Source organism: Cucurbita moschata, unplaced genomic scaffold, assembly GCF_002738365.1.
Source record: "Cucurbita moschata cultivar Rifu unplaced genomic scaffold, Cmos_1.0 Cmo_Scf00022, whole genome shotgun sequence".
In the NCBI taxonomy this organism is placed as follows: domain Eukaryota; kingdom Viridiplantae; phylum Streptophyta; class Magnoliopsida; order Cucurbitales; family Cucurbitaceae; genus Cucurbita; species Cucurbita moschata.
In genome coordinates, this window is record NW_019268538.1 from 3919677 (window position 1) to 3939055 (window position 19379).

Here is a 19379-nt window from a genome sequence, read left to right on the forward strand (position 1 = left end):
TATTTTTTTAAAATTCATAACGTGAGAGTAAGAAAAAGAAAATATTCTAAGGAGAAATAAATATTAAATTAATGTATATGGTTTTAAGAAAATGGTAGAAGTGAATGTTGACCTCTCAAAATATAAAATGAGTAGAAAATAAAGTAAACCAAGAAGCAACGAAGAGTGATGAGATTCGAGATGCTTTTAGGAGTAATTTTAACCAATAAATTGCATCTGACACACGATTTGATTCTTAGATACACTTTTCTTTTCTTATTGCCATTAAAAATTATGAACACAACAGAGGAAATTCACTGTGAAGGTTCCATTCTGATGGCTCCTAAAACCCATCAACTTTTCTGAGGTAAAAAATTAAATAAATAACACAACCAACGACGACCGTCAAACTGGAACAGACAGACCATGTTTTGTTTCACACCAATTTTATGTTGTTTTCATGTTCTTTTTGGATATTGCCTTTCTAATCTGTTGATTTTGGAGCCTCACACATGTATATGGAGAGAGAAACGAAACATTCTTTGTAAGACAGTGGAAATTTCTCACTCGCAGATGTGTCTTAAACTCGTGAGGCTGACACGATACGTAACAGATTAAAGCGGACAATATCTGTTAGTAGTGGGATTTGACTATTACAAATAGTATCAGAGCCAGACATCGGGCTAGACGTTGGGCTCTCAAGGGAGATGGATTGTTAGATCTCACATCGATTGGAGAGAAGAAGAAAGCATTTTTTATAAGGGTGTGGAAATAGACACTGGGTCGTGTGCCAACGAAGATTCTGGATGTCACAACCATACTGTAGGCACCACTTTACTTGTCTCGACATAAAGGTCACAACCTACTCTCTTCATAGTATGATTGTGACAGTGGGCACCCTTTTGTGCACTCAAGGAGGATGGATTGTGAGATCTTACATTAGTTGAAGAGGGGAACGAAGCATTCATCATAAGAGTACGGAAACTTCTCCCTTTGAGACTGATGGCGACACCGAGATCCAAAAATTACATTTAAAAGAGAGAGAGAAAAAAAAGTAAAGAGAATATATAACTTTCCATAATATTACATAAATATTGTAGAGGTCCAAGATCCTCTCTCCAAACACTTATTTAAAAACCCCTCTTTACCTCCATTTCTCTCCATACTCCACAACAACAAGAAAAAGACCAACCCCTTTAATTTATTCCCTTCACACTCTAACTCTTCCTTCTCAGCCTCCCACCTCCATGGCCGCCGCCGTGAACTCCGCCTTCCTCCGCCACTACATCCACTCCCTATCTCAAACCCCTCACCGCCTCAAAAAGAGAATGCTAGCAACATGGACTCCTGATCAAGAACTCAACCAAGTCAGGCAAAGATCAGGAGCTGACATGAAGAGAAAGCTCAAGTGGTTCGATTTAATCGCTCTCGGCGTCGGGGGAATGCTCGGCGTAGGTGTCTTCGTCACCACCGGACCCGTCGCCCTCCATGTCACTGGCCCCGCCGTCTTCTTATCCTATATCATCGCCGGAATATCCGCTCTCCTTTCCTCCCTTTGTTACACCGAATTCTCCGTCCATATCTCCGCCGCAGGGGGCGCCTTCAGTTACTTGAGACTCACTTTCGGTACAACAAAAACTCGCTAATAATATGAATAAATGATTAAATTTATCGTAATCTATTCCGAGTTCAAAATTTTAATTTTAATTTTTTTTTAATTTTTCAGGAGAATTTGTGGGTTATTTTGCTGGAGCGAACATAATAATGGAATATGTGCTGTCAAACGCAGCCGTGGCAAGAAGCTTTACAGAATATCTTTGTGTTGCATTTGGTGAAAAAGAAGCAAATGCATGGAGAGTTGAAGTTCATGGCTTATTAAAGGGTTATAATATGTTGGATTTTCCCGCTGTGGCTCTCATTCTTCTCATCACTCTTTGTCTTTGCCACAGGTCGTTTTCTCGTTTAACGATCGTTGTTTTCAAATAATTAATAACTAACTTTTGTTTTCGAACGAACGAGAGAGAAGCTATAAAAGTATTTTAATTTTGATGTATTTTTGTGTGTTTTGCAGCACGAAGGAGAGCTCGACGTTAAACCTAATAATGACGGTGTTCCATGTGATATTCTTCGGGTTTATAATCGGGTGTGGGATGTACAAAGGAAGTGCAAATAATTTAGTAAAGCCTGGTGGGTTAGCTCCTTTTGGAGCTAAAGGTGTTTTGGATGGTGCAGCCATTGTTTACTTCAGCTACATAGGCTATGATTCAGCTTCAACGCTTGCTGAAGAAATCCAAAACCCTACAAAAAGTCTTCCAATTGGCATAGTGGGTTCTGTTATCATTACTTCAGCTCTCTATTGCCTCATGGCTTTGTCTCTCTCCCTCATGGTTCCATACGATCAGGTGACTGACACTACTACTTCTCTCGTGACTTTGTTTTTTTAATTGTTTTTTTTCGATCGATCGATGGAGAAAAACATGTTATGTTGTTTAAGGTTTTGTGTTCATAAAACAAAAACGGTGGTTTTTTTAGAATTGGGATCGGATGATTTCACTATATTAAATTTATTGATTGGTCTACATGTTGGGTCTAAAAAATGGTTCATCAAATGGGAAGCAATCATTATATGTATAAAGAATTCTAAGTGTTAATGGTTTATGACTAAGAAATAGTTTCCTTTGGCCAATTGGGTCATTGCTAATAATTATTAATACCTATTATACAAAAAAATTGTGAACAGATATCAGAGAAAGCAGCATTTTCAATAGCCTTTCAAAGGATTGGTTGGAAGTGGGCTAGCAATTTAATAGGTGGTGGAGCAAGCCTAGGCATTGTGGCTTCTCTTCTTGTTGCTATGTTGGGTCAAGCAAGATACCTTTGTGCTATTGGGAGGGCGAGGTTGGTCCCTTTTTGGCTAGCCAAGGTCCATCCTTCAACTGGCACACCATTGAATGCCACACTCTTCTTAGGTAACTCCTTTATCATTCTTTATAAGAGTATAGAAACCCTAAACTTCTTTCTAGCTGACGTGTTTTAAAAACTTTAAAAGAAAGCTCGAAAGGGAAAGCCCAAAGCCCAAAGAAAACAGTATCTACTTGAAATGGGCTTGGGCCGTTACATTATTAGTACCCATTTGTTCTTATGCAAATCTTTTTTTTTTCAGGGCTTTGTACGGCATCGATTGCACTTTTTACTGAGCTTTACATAGTGATTGAAATGATCTCGATTGGGACACTCATGGTGTTCTACCTAGTAGCAAATGCAACTATCTATCGTAGATACGTTATGGTAAGCAAACATCCTCCGTCTCGTGTTCTCTTGTTCCTCGTCTTCCTTTCGTGTTCGGCCATTGGTTTCTCCCTATCATGGAAGCTCAACCAACAATGGTGGGGTCTTTCATTCTTTAGTGCATCGACCATCTTCATCATCGCCCTATTTCACTACAAAGTGCCGAGCCACCACTCGTCCGAGGAGTGGTTGGTACCGCTCATGCCATGGCCAGCTGCTATATCCATATTCCTTAATGTGTTTCTGATGACCACATTGAAGATGTTGTCATTTCAAAGATTTGGAATTTGGTCTTGTTTGATAACTTTGTTCTATGTGATGTATGGTGTTCATTCAACCTACAAAGCTGAGGAGATGGAGATGAATAATAGGGTTGGTGAAGTGACCAATGTGAATTCAACTCTCCAACCAAACAAGCTGGACATACAAGTTCTTTGATCAAAGTTGACTTTCTAACACTACTTTTTTGCTCAAATTCTTTCCCCTTTTTTCCTTTTTAGCACTCTATGAAGTCTAGGGATATGTAAGGTTCTTTTTTTGTGTAAAATACTATAGATTTTGAAGCTTATTTGTTATCCAAAAGAAAATAACACTGACCCATTTAACTGCACTCTGTCAAAAATCACGATCCTCCACAATGGTACAATACGGTTCACTTTGAGCATAGGCTCTCGTGGCTTTGCTTTCATATCAATAAAGATGTATTCCTTACTTATAAACTCATGATTAACCTCTTAATTAACCCGATGTGGGACTCTTCTATTGAATTGTGATCATCGTGATTCACTTTGAGCATAGGCTCTCGTGGCTTTGCTCTCATATCAATAAAGATGTATTCCTTACTTATAAACTCATGATTAACCTCTTAATTAACCCGATATAGGACTCTTCTAGTGAATTATGATCATCGTGATCATCGTATCATGGTTTCTTGAATTTGAGAAAGTGGGTCTCTCAAAAAAGACATTTTTATTCCACTTTCTTACAAAAACAGCCCTATTTCATAGGTTCTAAGAAAGGAATTGACTTGTTTGATAATGATGGAGGACATTTCATGTGGAGATCTATATGGGTAATAACCAAGAGCCCTTCTTTTTCCCACTCATAAAGGGAAACATTAAGAAAGAGAAAAAGGGAAAGGGAAAGAAGAGAAGGAAAGGGGCTGTTCTACACATTCTTGTGTTGGCTGAACTTTCTCTTTTGACTTGTAATCTGTCATCACAGCAACAACAAAAGCGTATGTCGTGAAAGAAGTGATCTTTTTGAGAAGTGGGTGATGAATGTGAATGTTTGATTAATCCACCACACCTAAATGGTGTGAAAGTTATCTTATTTATAATCAAATAAATTACAAGGATATGGAAATAGTAATAAATGGAAATAACAATAAATGGAAAGATACCTATAGTAATAAGGCAAATGTTAGATATTTGCCTTATAATAAAATATCAAATATAATATATATGATAAACTATAATTTATTACTAAATATCCTTAACACCCCACCGCAAGCTAAGCGTCGGATTTAAACGAACGTGAAGCTTGAATCTGAAAAATTCAAAGAGGTTGAGAAACACTTTTCGTGAAGATGTCAACAACCTGGTTCAGAGGAGGCGTAGAGAAACACTTTCTTGGCCATCGAAAATTGCAGAGGGATCGCGCTCAGCGGCGATGCTGCCTTGGCTTCGGCGAGAATATGTCTAACCCATGAAGAGGGATTGTCGCTTAGCGACGATGCTGCCTTGGCTCTGGTGAGAATATGTCAAACCCCAAGAAGTAGAAGGGGAAACCTAGAGCAAGGGACAAAGACAATGTTGAAGCCGGAAGAGTCGTCACATTGGGCGAAGGAGCCAATTTTGGCGAGAAGGGCAGTCGGAAGAGTCGCCACATTGGGCGAAGGAGCCAATTTTGGCGAGAAGGGCGGCGGCAACTTGGTTGGCGAAGATGCCAGTGCGGCGCCCAGATTCCAAAGGTAAATCTCTGCAGAAGGTCGATGGGCTTATTGAGATTCTGTATATTTTCGAAGAGGAATGCTGATGAAGATCCTAAGATTAGGGTTTTTGTGAAGGATGAAGGATGAAGGATGAAGGGAAAATTGGGAAGAAAATGAAAGAGGCTATGTTTGGAAAAGGTGAGGTTGTATGTACAGAGTATGGCGAAGGGTGATTTGGAGGTCAAAATGGTGGAGCCGAAGAGTAATCAATCGGCTCTGCATGTGGCAGCCATGACAATTGCCCCTGCGGCGTCAAAGCCAACAGTGGTGGTGGAGAAGAACAGTAGAAGATTTCAAAAGCCATTGAAAAGAAAGAATCCGGGTTGCTAAACCAAAATGGCTCTGATACCATGTGAATGTTTGATTAATCCACCACACCTAAATGGTGTGAAAGTTATCTTATTTATAATCAAATAAATTACAAGGATATGGAAATAGTAATAAATGGAAATAACAATAAATGGAAAGATACCTATAGTAATAAGGCAAATGTTAGATATTTGCCTTATAATAAAATATCAAATATAATATATATGATAAACTATAATTTATTACTAAATATCCTTAACAATGAAGATTGAAGCAATTTGGGACATATCCAAACAGTTTAATGAACTTTGGCACACAGTTTAATGAGCTATGTCTTGTCTTTTCCCAACTTGGGTTTGTGTTTTGTCTTGTTGGAAAAACAACACTTGCTTCTTCCCATTGTTCTTAGGTTTATCGTTTTAATCTTAATCTAAGTAACTTGCATCGTAATATTCTCGATAAGATATTGAATCTTATTATAATCGTTCTAAGTATATCCATGTTGATTTTGCATTGGAAAATGATTCGATTTTTTTTTTCATTTATAAATACTAATCGTTTGATCCATATGATGTTGTATTGTGTATGATTTGACGTCGGAGGTGGGACGAAATGTGCATTATCTTTAAATATATTCTTATTGAAATGATGATAGGTTGATGGTTATCACTCGGTGGGATTTGATACAAATTTGTATTCTTGTTTTAATCTACTTTTGTAATTATCATTAACTAATTGGCCACTTTGAACTTTGAGTGATTGATATATCCCGATAAAAATATCAAAATTTTAAATTCTACCAAATTAATAACGAACATGAAATAGTTTTTATTAGTGAAAAAAAAAAGTTGAATTGTGAAAGAATTGCTTCAAATCGAGCTACCTATCTCGTCTATATCGTCATCATGTCTTGTCTACCAATATACTAATATGTTAAATAATCGATTTGATAATTAGCCTTTTGGTGGGATTTGATGCAAATTCACGAGCCTAAAGAAAAAAAAAAGTAAAGATTCAATTTTTACGGGAAGTTGACTAATAAAGATACATCTTATTATTTAACAAGATATTGTCTCTTTTCTTCGATATTTTCATAATGCGCCGACTAAGGAAAGATTTCCATACTCTTACAATGAATGTTTCATTTTTTTTTCTCCAACTAATGTGGATCTCACAACGATTGGAGAGGAGAACGAAGCATTCATTATGAGTGTGTAGAAACATCATTCTTAGTAGACGCGTTTTAAAAATTTGAAAAAAATAATATAAATTTAGACGTGACGTTTTGATAATACAAAATAGAATCAATAGATAATGGAGGGGAAAGAAAGGGATTAAGGTCCAAAGAATGAGAGGCAGAAGCCATTAAACAAGCTTAAAACTCATCATTTTGCCGTTTAATTAATTTCAACATTTATTGGATCATTTGGATCCAATCATTCATATTTAGACTTTTCAAAAAAGAAAAAGAAAAAGAAAAAGAAAAAAATTAATAATAAACAGAAGTGTGTGTGAAAATGGTGTTCAATCTGTCTCCATCTTTTAAAATTCTCAATTTTATTTTTAATGTATTAAAAACTTCCCTAAAATATATTTTATTTACCCTCCATTACCAAAGTTTAATCATCCATTAGAATTTTTTAACCATTTTTTTTCAAAATAATAAAATAATTGAGAATTTTTTAATTTTTCTTTATTTTTCGGAAGTGATACGATGGATTCGGAAAAGAATCGAGGGCGGCGGAATCGGCGGCCGAAGGAAGAGAAGTAGGATAAAAAGAAATGGAAATTAATATTCCGGCAGGGGCAAAAATGTAATTCCAACGGTAGCTATATTTCAGGGAATTTGAACCCGACGTGAATCGAACACGCAACCTTCTGATCTGGAGTCAGACGCGCTACCATTGCGCCACGGATCCGAAGATGTTAGTATGATTAAATATATATTATATAATATAATATAAAATTTATATTTTTATTGCCGCAAATTTCTTGATCTTCAGACGTCTTAAAATATTGTAATTCCCAGTCTAAAATTTTCAAGAGTTATTAAATTTAATTATTATAAAAGTTGGCGTTATTTTGTGTTTATTTCCTTTTTTTTATTATTTAAATTTCGACGACAAAATTAATGTTATTATAAGCTCTTTTGAGCTATATTCCACAAGTTTATTTATTTTAAATTATGATTTATTTAAAATAATTTTAGCGCAGAGGAAATTCGTATTTTCAAGTGTAAAAGTAAGTTCAAAATGTGATCAAATTAACTTAATTTAAATATAAAAATCACACTTATGAAGAAAATCGAAAGTTGCAACATCTTTTAATATATATATTAAATATAATTTATGTAGTAAAATTGTCATTTGTTGTTTATTAATTGGGACAAAATTTAATTACATTTACAAAATTCACGAGCCAAAAAAAACATATTCCAACAAAACGTCAAATTTATTGTAATTCAATTAGTTTACACATTATAACTTTGACCAAAATGTAGAAAGTTCAAATTCTCCGATGAACTGATATTCTCTAAAAAAAAAAAAACATAAATTCCAAACTTATTAAAATAGTATCAGACACCCTCAAAACGTATGTGACCAAATGGTTATTGCAAATATGAAATGAAGCATCTTGCGATCGAATCAAGAAATTTTAACAAAAAAAGAAACACATGCTAATGCAGCAGATAATCTTTATTCAACTTCTGGATTCTGAAATCCAGCTAACTTCCATAAATAATTACACGCACACTCAGAGCTGTGGAGAAGAAGAAGATTCAAAGCTACAAAGTCTAAGGATGGATAAGAGAGTGGAACAATAATTTTACAAATGTACTAAGAATGTCCTTGTATGAATTAAAAGAACTGCTACTCTGAGAGCCTCTTTCCTTTACAGCTCTGAAGTTGGATCAAACATAAATAAAGACCTCAATCAAGCAGTCATAATAAGGTTGGATACTTAGCATCAAGAAACTCTCTGAGAGTTCGAGCGGCTTGCTGACCACCCATTAATACTGCAAGCTTCTCAACAGGAAGAAGAGAGAGCTCTGCTAAGCTCTTGCATCCATCCATTATTGCCCTGTAATTTGAATCCGTCACACCCGGAAGCCGCCTTAGAAACTCAACCGCAGAGGTGTTGTAATTTTCCGCTCTGAAATGGGCACAGCACCAAACAATTTACTTCATACTAGGTGGTTCTATAAATCGTATTATATTGACTCGACTTACGACAGTTGTGCTTTTTATGTTTAATCAAAGCAGTGCCAACCGAAACCGATACTTGTCTAAGATATCAGCAGTACTATGTTCCAAAGAAAAAGATTAAAAAGGGATGGAAGGGCAGACGATATATATCGAACCATTTTACCTCACATCGTTCTCGACAATGCCCTCCTCAGAGGGAACCCCAACTCTAACAGCCTTGGTTTCATCCGGTTCGTCCTGATTTGCCTTCAGAGAAGCAAATATTTCAGCAGTAGCATGGAGACTGCGAGACCAAAGTATTCGAAGACGAGGAAAATGGAGAACGAGGAGAGAAAGCTTAGACATAATGTTTGTTGGTGTCAAATCATCGCCGATATCACTTACGGACTGCAAGGGGCAAACAACAAACTATCGGTCATAACTATCACCATGAAATTAAAACATGGCCCTTTTCCGTGCTGAAACTCGAATTACCTGAAAAGAGAAGCTTTTGTCCTGTGAGAACTCAATCAAGAGAACAGGTATTCTGTAATAGCGCACCATTGTCTCCACTTGATGATAAAGGCGTCCTGACGCAAAGCTCATGAAGAGATCCTGAATGCTCTTTCTCTCAACGCATATAAGAGGTGAAAGAATATAATCCCCAACTTCTAATGTTATTGGAATTATGCGCATGCCTTTCTGGTGGAGAACATTTGGAAGGCTACTCATGAACTCCCTCATGTCCACTATGACCTGAGGAAGTACAAATTTATTAAAAAGGAAGTAATGGAAGTAATGGAAGGAAGCAGAAAAGAAGAAGAAACATCACATACCTGCATTTCTTTCTCCACGTCTTTCCTTCCACCAGCCTTTCTGGTTGAATTCTGTGTAGTTGCTAGTGGTTCTACAGAAGAATTTATTCCTAAGCAGTATCCATTCTGATTGGGACAAAGATTGTTTTAATCAGATATAAAACAGAAGAAATAAAGGAATTTCACATCTTAAAGTTCATAACCCAGTAAACGATCCACCTTTGACAAGGAAACCAACTATAAAAGGGCAACACTAAATAGAAACTAAAAAAGAAAATTAGAAGACTAATATGGCCACAAATTACTTTTAGAACATCATATAATACAATTGCCTTCCTAAATACACGAAGAACAATTCCTTTCATGGGGAGTTGGGCATTTATAAATAGCATATTACTGCAGCAAACACCATCATTGTTTATCACCTCCCTTGAAACAATTTGAACATCCACAAACTTTCGACCAAGTGGGGCAAAATGAGTAAGCATCTTCCATGTCATTGAAGAGAACCACAAATGCAAGAGAAAAACACCACAGCAGATGAACTTGTGGTAGATAAAATGCAATGCTCATCACGGCCATGTTTCTGCTCTACCAAGCAAGCTCTAATGAACTAAAAGGTTAAAACGTGCGCACACGCATTTATATATGAAAATGCAAGTGTGTCCACACACATGCAAGACAAACCATAAAATAACAATAATAAGGATTGGAGATTGTGAAAGGAAAAGGAGAGGGTTACTTCCCCCTTCTAAAGAGAAATATTAAAAAATCATTGACGGACAATAAAAATTCCAAATGAGAAATATAAATGTTCTTTACGAATTCCAGAACCATTCTAAAAGATGAAAAATAACCTGATCAACGGGGATCATCATCAGTGACTTCTGTCTGATCAAGGATTCAAATGCACTATTCTCCCTCCGAATGCTGGCCTGAAACTTTTGTACCTCAGTAGAATCTTCATAGAAAAGAAAATAGACTTTCAAATGTTTAGATGGATTCTCAGCTTTATAGACTTCTATCTGCCTCACAAAGGTAATGTCTGGATGGTACACAATAACAATGGAAGGCTTCAAGGTGTCTAGGATTGGTTGATCACTTTCAAGAGCATAAAAGTGCATTGGAGGTAGCAGCTTCGTCTTTTCTCTGTCCTTCTCTCCCTCCGGATGAGAAGGTGCAACCAGGCAAGTGGCCTCTGAAAAGCCATCCAAAGCCCCTGGATTTTCCTCATTTGTCCAATCTTCACAACCTGATACACATGCTTCGACTTTATCATTTATTGATGCTTTCTGATTGCAAACGTTCTTATCCTTGGATTCATTAGAATCGCCAACATCTACAGAATCTTTTTTACTCAGTTTTCTCTTTCCCTTTGAATATCCTATATTATCAGCGTCAGGCTGGTGATCATCAATTGCTACCTTCTGATCATCAACAGGTTTTTTATCCACAGAATTATTGATCTTGGAAGCACCTTCTCTACTCCTTCCTTTTCTCTTTTTGGTTGCCTGTTTTGTACTATCCTTGTCATTCCGTGGATCTTCCTCCACAGCAGAATCTTTTTTTGCTCGATTTCTTATTTCTGATGCTGCTGCTAACAGTGCATTACGCTCTTGTTTGTCTAAGCTGCTAGCTTCAGCATTGTCTGCAGGTGCTATCAGAACAACTCCATCAAGAACCCCAAAACCTTTGGGATCCTTATGCTTCTTCTTCTTATGGGGTTTTATGTCACGTAGCTGTATTTTATTCAGCAAGTATTTCTCCCATTCAACCCGTAGGACCTTCACAAGAAAATACATCATCATCCTATTATTCCTATATATCATATAACATATACCTTTGAGAAAGCTAACCGGCTTTGAATGAAAAAGAATAAGCAAACATTTGGACAGTATAGATCTTCTGCAACCCACTTCAAGGGTTCTAAGAGAAAATTATGCTTCAAAATTGTATCTACATGTGATAGTATTTCAACATGTAAATAGTTTTCACAATGTCATTTCATTGGAAGCTATGGACAAAATCTGCAAGTTTATTTCTTTTTCTGGTAAGACCCTTGTAAAAAAGAATAACCTACTGAAACATGAGAAGGGCATCATAAGGTCAATAATTCTGAAGACACTAATTCACCACATAATCAATTATTCTCCAGAAATTTGTCAGATTAATTTCTTTGACATTAAAACCAGCGTAAGTTTAAAATGAGAGACCCGCTAGTGAAAATGGATCAAGGAAGAAAAATGTCTGCAACCATACTTCAAAATAAGATCTAACAAGGAAATCAGCAGTGCTTGGATTAAAATGCAGAGAGCATATCAGGGCTGTATGGATTTATAGCACATTTGGATACATTTAGATTCCAGAAAAAAACTATGGAACATGCTACATAACCAAGATAAATAAATAAAATGCATCGTGAAAGTTAGTAAATGTAATTCAACTGAACAGAAAAAAAAAATATATATATATCAGAACTATTAGAGAGCCAAATGACCTTCTGCGGGTTGTTCATAATGCACTCTTCAAGTTGCATGCATGAGCGCTCATCTTTGCATGCAACTAGAACGATTCCACTGCTGTCCTTATCACTTTCTAGCAGATTCTCTTCTCCTTCAGAGAGCCGCTTCCGTCTTTCCTCTTCTATTTCTTCGAGAACCTCCTGTAAAAAATGAGAAGAATTAACTTTGAAAATCTGACAGAGCTTATTCTCTTGTTCTGCTTCATAAAACCATACAAATTTAAAGGATGTTGCCATCTGAAGAGCATTGGTTCAATGACCAAAACTAAGCCATAGATCGCAAATTTATAACCAAGTTTATTACAGCCGTTCAACAGAAAATGTTGCACGGGAACTGGAACTCACTCACTCACACGTAAGACCTTCCACTTTGGCGCCTCTTCCAAAACTTCATCCAAAAGTATTCTACCAGTCGTACCTGATAAGATGGCATACATCTATCAGAAGAACTGTAAAAAGAACCAAATAAACATAATAATGTTCCCGCAGTTTCTTCAAAATTTCCCCTTGACCCCATTTCTACCTTATTCCCATTAATTTAATGGATCCCAGCTCTACCTTATCTGGGATAGACATAGGAAAATAAATAAATACATAAACTTATGCCCTCACCCTCTTCCTCATTATTGTCATCTCCTTTCATTTTTCGCCTTTTGCCCACCACACCCTTACCCTGCTCATGTATTTTCGAACCATCAGGTCTAACAATTCGATATACCCGTTTCTTGGCATAGTCAAAGATCTTGTAGCTCGATTCTGCAAATATCCAGACAGACCTAAAGCTCTCAGACACTCTCAGAGTGTCCAGATACTTCAAAAAAGTCACTGCATCGTACCTACCCAAGTAACATTTCAAAACAATACGCATTTTCTTGTTAGTATTTAAATATACAGAGAGATTCTTCCACTATTCACCACCAAATATTTAATTTCCGAACCAAGTTAAAATTGGATATTGAATTATTTTCACATGCTCAAAATACAAATAAGAAAATAGAATCAGAAAGGTAAAGGAAAAGTAATAATAAAACTGAATTCAAACAAACCTAACGAGATAATCCAATAATTTCCTCAAAGTTTTCAAGTCTGACACGAGCTGCTTCGTTCTCTTCCCTAACGTATGCCAAATTGGATCCAACTGTCGTCTCACAATTTCATCGAATGATTTGAATAACCCATTCTCCACAGTCAAATCCTCGACATCAACTTTATTAGTCTTCCTCATTTCCTTCAAGCACGCGTCCATAACCTCAATTATAGCTTTTTGTATCCCTACCATGTACTTCGTCATCGGCACTCTTATATCCACCACGTCCGGTGGGTTCCTCTCCAATTCCTCCGAAACATAAACCTGGAACCTCGGCCACAAATGCAACCTCCGAACATACAAGCACTTCATGATCCTCTCCGCCTTGGCAAACCCAGAAACCATCGCGTGTGGCTTATCAGAAAAAACTCGAACATAAGCATTTCGATTGTGCGAACGGATGATTCGAACAATGAAAGCTTCAGTGGACGTTTCCGACAGAGAATGAGCATTGAGAAGAATAATCCCGGCGATATTAGAGGTGGGAAGCTTGTTCGTGAGAAGATCAACAATGAGAATCCGAGGAGTGACGAAAAACGCAGAGCCAGATGAGTAGAGAGAGAGACGGTGGTGGGCAGGGAGATCGGCGGTAATTTCAGAAGGGAAAGTTATGGAATCTGATTGATGGAGCTTGAGGTAGAAAATGATTTGGGATTTAAGCAAGAGTTGGAAGTGAGAAGAGGGAGATACCAGGAGGAGAGTGCCTTGAGCCGGAGAGTGAAGAAGGAGGAGAGAGGAAACAAGTTTTGCGAGATTTAGACCTGAAGAGATGATTACTAAGCCTCCATTAGAGTCTTCAAGAAGCTCTGTGATTATGTGCTCGTGAAATTGAACCATAGGATTCGACTGAAGCTCTGTCAACGACGAATTTGCTGTGCTAGGGCTTTCTTTCCAAAGGTGGCGGGAAAATGGGGGCGCGGGGGAAGAGGATTGGCAGTTGAGGTTGAGGAGTTTTGCAGGGACTAGCAATACGACGTCGTGAGGGCCCAATGAAAAGCCCAACAATCGCCTTTCTGCGACCTGCAAGACCATTAGTAAGTGGTAATTGGGCCCAATGAAAAGCCCAACATATATTGGGCTTTTGTCAAATTCAGCCCAACCTTCAGAGCTTTTATTGGATTTCTTAATTCACAAATTCAAATTAGGACGTTGAAAGTGACCACCTTTTGACAGGGTATATATATTGCTTAACAACTAAGTTATTCTTTAATTTGACATACAATATATCATTTAATTTTTGTTTACAATTAATTTATTGTTAAATGATATAAATAAAGGTTAAATCGATTATAAAATAATAAAATACTAAAATTATTCGATAGATGCTAAAATTTAATAATTTAGCATTTTAATTATTTTTTGGAATTTAAATTTTAGTATTTGTTTTTTTTTTTTTATAATTATGAACGGCATGACCAGACCATCTATTTTTTTTATTGTAAACTTATTTTCGTAAAATATTAATCATTAAATTAAAAACATATATTTTATTTTCTCTTTCCTTTATTATTATTATTATTTTAATTTCCTACGTAGGTCTTCTTCTTTGGAAATTTGAGGTTACTTGTTGAGACTGCAACGCGTGGAGTGCATTTGACTTCGTGGTCAGTTCACGCGCAATGTTCAAAAGCGGAAGAAAATCGCCATTATCTGGCTGACACGTGGAATTTTCTGCTATTAAAAAATCAAAATGGGGCCCAAACAAAAGAGTATTTTTCCGCGCCAATATTCTTGGTGCCACGTACAGTAATGCGATTGGATGACGTGACATCTTGACTCTTGTAAAATAAAAACGCACTCTATCCTTCAAAAAAAATTCACGCGCTTCTGGAAGTTGAAGTGCACGCGCTTACAAACCCAACTTTCTTTCCCATGCTTTTTCTTTTTTTTTTTTCAATTTTCTTAAAATGATTATTGTACTTAAAAAAAGCATTTCAATTATCAACCAAATTTCATTTTAATTTTTTTTTTCAAACTTCAGATTGTATTTTGGCTATTTATTTACCCTAAATTCTGTATAATTATATATTTAGCTCTCCAAAGGATTACCATATTTGACTATTTATTATAGGCAAATATGTTATATGGTATTTAGCCTTCTATTGGTTTACCATCGGTATCATATTTATTATTTTATTATAGGCAAATATCTTATATATATTTATCACTATTTTCATTTTCTTTTGTACTTTATTTGATTTTATATATGATTATAAATATAAAATTTTCACCTTATTTACGTGTGGTATTATCAGAAAGTATATGTATTTTATAGATAGAAGTGTTTGTAAATTCAATTTAAAAAATAAATTTTAAAATGGGATTAAATTATACAAAATATCCCATTTATTATTGAGATATAAGAAACGGTAACAAAGATGTTAATTTTTTAGACTGTTATAAATAATATTATATATCAGTTATGACGTCTAATTTTATAATTTTATTTTAATGAAAAATATGTTTTATCTAGAACAATTTAATGTTCTATAGAAAGAGATTCGATTTTATTGTAATATTGTTGCTAAAAAAATGACATACCAAATCAGGGCTCTTCCGTTTCCAATTCGCGCTACAATCTTTGGCCGCTGCTGCTTTTAGAATCAACTCATCAGTTTCGAAATTTGCGCTTTCCATTTCCAATTGCACCCCCAAATTCTCACGTTCCGCCGCTTATTTTGCTCTAACATTTTGGCGGCGTCTCCTCTTTTTCATTGGGTCCGCCATATCTCTCTTTTGGGTTTCTACAGAGTTTGATTTCTCTCTGGAATTTCCCCTTCTTCTCCTCCTGAAGAACACTCCTTGGTGGGTCTCCTATTTCCTTCTCCTCGTTGTTATTTGGGAATTTTGATTGTTTTCTCCTCTTTTCTGCTGAATTGTTATTGGTGGGTTTTTGTTTTGGGATCCGATTTCTGTGGATTGTTGGATTTTGAATTGATTTCTGGGTTTGTTCAATTCTTTTCGATTGTTTTACCGACTACGATTGAATTTAGGAGTATTATATTTGAATGCACATGTTTCAATTTCTGGGGTCAACAAAAAGCTAAGTCAAAACGTTTTATCTTGAATTTATGCGCCGCAGTCTTAATTTGAATTATCTGTGGACTAATCCGAGGATGTTTGGTTGTTGTTTGAATTTTGGGTTGTTAAATGCAAGGGGTAAGATGGTTTTCACCGTTGTTGTAGTGAAACCCAGAAGGCAGCTGTTATTAGTGGGCTGTTCCATTCTCTTTCAGTAAATGGGCTGTGGTCCGTCTAAAGGAAGAAGGCAATACCTTGGAAACGAGGATCCTGTTTTCCTTGCTTCACAAACGACCTGTATGTTCTCTGTTTCATGTAGCTTCTGCATGATCTGCCCTGTTTGTTCTTCATAAAGAATTATAATTTGAAGTTTCCCTTGTAATTTGCCCCTAAAGTTTTGGTATTATTGTTTTGTTTCTCCCTATCAACATTTCTGGCTTTGTTTTTTATTACATGGGGGAGGGAAGGTCTCGACTATGATCTTGTATGATCGGGTTTGAGCTCAGTTGACTTGGAATTGGTTGGATTTGGCACCAAAGAAGCCAAGTTCTGCCCTGTATAAAGTCAAAGTTTCTTCTAGATCTTGATTGTGTCATCATATTCTTTATATTGTGAGATCCCACGTCGGTTGGAGGAGGAGATCAAAGCATTTTTTATAAGGGTGTGGAAATCTTTCCCTAGTAGACGCATTTTATAAACCTTGAGGGAAGGCCCAAATAAGACAATATCGGTTAACGGAAGGCTTGGGCCGTTACAGTTTGTACCAGAGCTGGACACTAGGCGATGTGCCAGCGAGGTGGCTGAGCCCCGAAGAGGGTGGATACGAGGCAGTGTGCTAGCAAGGATACTAGGCCCCAAAGGGGGTGGACTGAGGGGGTCCCACATCGATAGGAGAAGAGAGTGCCCGCAAGAACGTTGGTCTCCGAAGGAGGGTGGGTTGTGAGATCTCATATTGGTTGGGGAGGAGAACAAAGCATTCTTGATAAGGGTGTAGAAACCTCTCCCTAGAAAGCACGTTTTAAAAACCTTGAGGGGAAGCCTGAGAGGAAAAGCCCAAATAAAATAATATCTTCTAGCGGTGGGCTTGGGCCGTTACACATATACTCTAGGGGACGGGAGCTGTTTGTATTATCCTTTGATTCGATGATCATATTATGATCTAATTTGGTTTTTGTTGTCTTGTTTTTCCTCATATTTCTCCCATTTTCATGCATCTTAGTGCTGATTTTCTCATTGTTGTACCATGTTCTGATTTCCAGTTAGTGTCAGTGAAGTCGAAGCTCTATTCGAGCTTTTCAAAACTATAAGCAGTTCAGTGATAGACGATGGGCTAATAAACAAGGTATTTTATTCATCATACCAAATCTTCTATATTATGCAATTGTTAAGCCTGATCCCGAGTAACCTCAAGCGTTGACAGATGTTATTAAACGTGCAGGAAGAATTTGTATTGGCTCTTTTCAAGAACAGGACGAAAGAAAACCTCTTTGCAAGTCGGGTAATGTTTATTGTATGAACTAGTTTATAGTTCGATAATAATAATAATAACAACCCTTCTTGGGCACACATGAATTATCTGAAGCGTTGATCAACTCCAATTTTATTGGAATCAATCCAACTCACGAGCAGCACTAGCTGTGTCGATGCGTTTGTACTTACATGTCTGTAGTATCCGTAGCTACGCTTACTCGGCTTATCGTAGAGGTTGCAGTAAAACTGAGGAGCCTTTTTTGTGATTGTAGATCTTTGATCTATTTGATGTGAAGCATAGAGGAGTTATTGATTTCGGGGACTTTGTTCGTTCGCTCCACATATTTCATCCAAATACTCCCTTGGAAGACAAGATAGGCTGTACGTATAAACGACAAGTTCAAAATTTTACAAGTTTCTTTACTCGTACTTGGAATTCTTGTGGTGTAAACGTTAATTTAATCTTTTGCAGTTTCTTTTAAGCTGTATGATCTAGATAACACGGGCTTTATCGAGCGCAAAGGGGTATGCCGAAGTTTTCTTTACTCCTTTCGTTTTTGTTGCTTGCTTCACCAATTAGTAACTCGAGTTCTATTAGTTGGGGCTCGAGGCTCTAACTCCGTATCGATCCCAATTATAATTATGACAGGTTAAGCAAATGTTACTAGCACTTCTTGGTGAATCTGAAATGAAGTTGGCGGATGAGGCGATTGAGATGATACTCGATAAGGTGAAAAATAGATCATCACCGATCTCGTTGTGTGACATGTCGCTTACATAATACGTGTGACGAAGTTATTTGTGCATTGCAGACATTTTTGGAAGCTGATATAAACCAAGATGGGAAGATCGACATGACGGAGTGGCAACACTTTGTTTCTAAGAACCCGTCGTTACTAAAGATCATGACACTCCCTTATTTGAGGTAAGAATACGAGAATTTGGACTAGGTTCGTACGTTCGTTGTCGAGTAATTTGCGAGTTGATGTTGAAAATGCAGGGATATAACAACAGCATTCCCAAGTTTTGTGTTTAATTCTGAGGTTGATGAGGATGCAGCTTGAAGAGAGTAAATAGAATTAGAGTTGTGATTAGGTAGATTAAGTCTTAATCACGTTTTTATACTTTTGTTATTCTTGGAGACCAAACTGTTTGAGCTGAGATGAAATAAGGAGAAGAATTTTGGCTATAGAAGAATTTTGCGGGAGGAGATGTCCTTGTGTGAGCATACATACAAACTAGTGAGAGGCTCAGTTTTGTGTAAACCATCTTCTTCTTCCCACTTTTCTCATATATTTCATATTATAAAAATATTTTATTTTTAATTAGCCTTGTAGACTCAATTTAATATTTAGTTGACTTTTTACTTTCATTCACGATCTGTCCGAACTTTGACTTATATGAGTCTGATTTGAGATTGGTCGAACTTTGACACATACAAGTCCTAGAGTTAGGCGGTGAGTTTAACTATTATTTAAAACTAAGGCTTACGAGTGTGACTTATGAGTGCCGTAAGGTGTTGGACTTAGACCTACACTTTAAGTAGAGTTAAATTATTGAACGGTGACGTTAAATTTAGAATAACATTTAGATCAAATATATTTTTTAATCAATAAAATGATTTTTTATTATTACTTTTGGAAAAATAATAATTTAAAATTTATTTGGTATATCAAATTTTTAGTAGTAGTGATGAGATAAATTTACTAAG

General features: G+C 36.5%; 3 protein-coding genes and 1 non-coding gene across 6 annotated transcripts; 2 read left to right on the plus strand and 2 right to left on the minus strand.

The window, feature by feature from the left end:
* Positions 1-1134: 1134 nt before the first annotated feature.
* On the plus strand, positions 1135-3917 carry LOC111459193 (cationic amino acid transporter 6, chloroplastic-like). Its single transcript, XM_023101971.1, has 5 exons — positions 1135-1605; positions 1706-1928; positions 2051-2381; positions 2720-2948; positions 3143-3917. The coding sequence occupies exons 1-5, from the start codon at positions 1227-1229 to the stop codon at positions 3703-3705; spliced, it is 1725 nt and encodes a 574-aa protein (XP_022957739.1). The 5' UTR covers positions 1135-1226; the 3' UTR covers positions 3706-3917.
* Positions 3918-7416: 3499 nt separating this feature from the next.
* Positions 7417-7488, minus strand: TRNAW-CCA. The gene has a single exon. It is a non-coding gene; the product is annotated as a tRNA-Trp (tRNA).
* Positions 7489-8233: 745 nt separating this feature from the next.
* LOC111459549 (DNA repair endonuclease UVH1) lies at positions 8234-14106 on the minus strand. Its single transcript, XM_023102506.1, has 9 exons — positions 13137-14106; positions 12703-12926; positions 12444-12508; positions 12067-12231; positions 10427-11353; positions 9591-9695; positions 9250-9510; positions 8939-9162; positions 8234-8722 (listed from the first exon to the last, which is right to left on the minus strand). Exons 1-9 carry the CDS (start codon positions 14012-14014, stop codon positions 8512-8514), a joined length of 3060 nt encoding a protein of 1019 aa, XP_022958274.1. The 5' UTR covers positions 14015-14106; the 3' UTR covers positions 8234-8511.
* A 1609-nt stretch (positions 14107-15715) lies between these two features.
* On the plus strand, positions 15716-18993 carry LOC111459107 (calcineurin B-like protein 1). Of its 3 annotated transcripts, none has more exons than XM_023101864.1 (10): positions 15716-15982; positions 16335-16495; positions 17458-17540; positions 17637-17696; positions 17941-18049; positions 18141-18193; positions 18318-18398; positions 18481-18593; positions 18669-18752; positions 18784-18993. In XM_023101864.1, the coding sequence occupies exons 2-9, from the start codon at positions 16417-16419 to the stop codon at positions 18730-18732; spliced, it is 642 nt and encodes a 213-aa protein (XP_022957632.1). In that variant the 5' UTR covers positions 15716-15982; positions 16335-16416; the 3' UTR covers positions 18733-18752; positions 18784-18993. The 3 variants fall into 3 exon arrangements, with proteins under 3 accessions (XP_022957632.1, XP_022957631.1, XP_022957633.1); XM_023101863.1 differs by having other exon boundaries at positions 16364-16495; XM_023101865.1 differs by having other exon boundaries at positions 15971-16062; positions 16364-16495.
* The last annotated feature ends 386 nt before the right edge of the window (positions 18994-19379 follow it).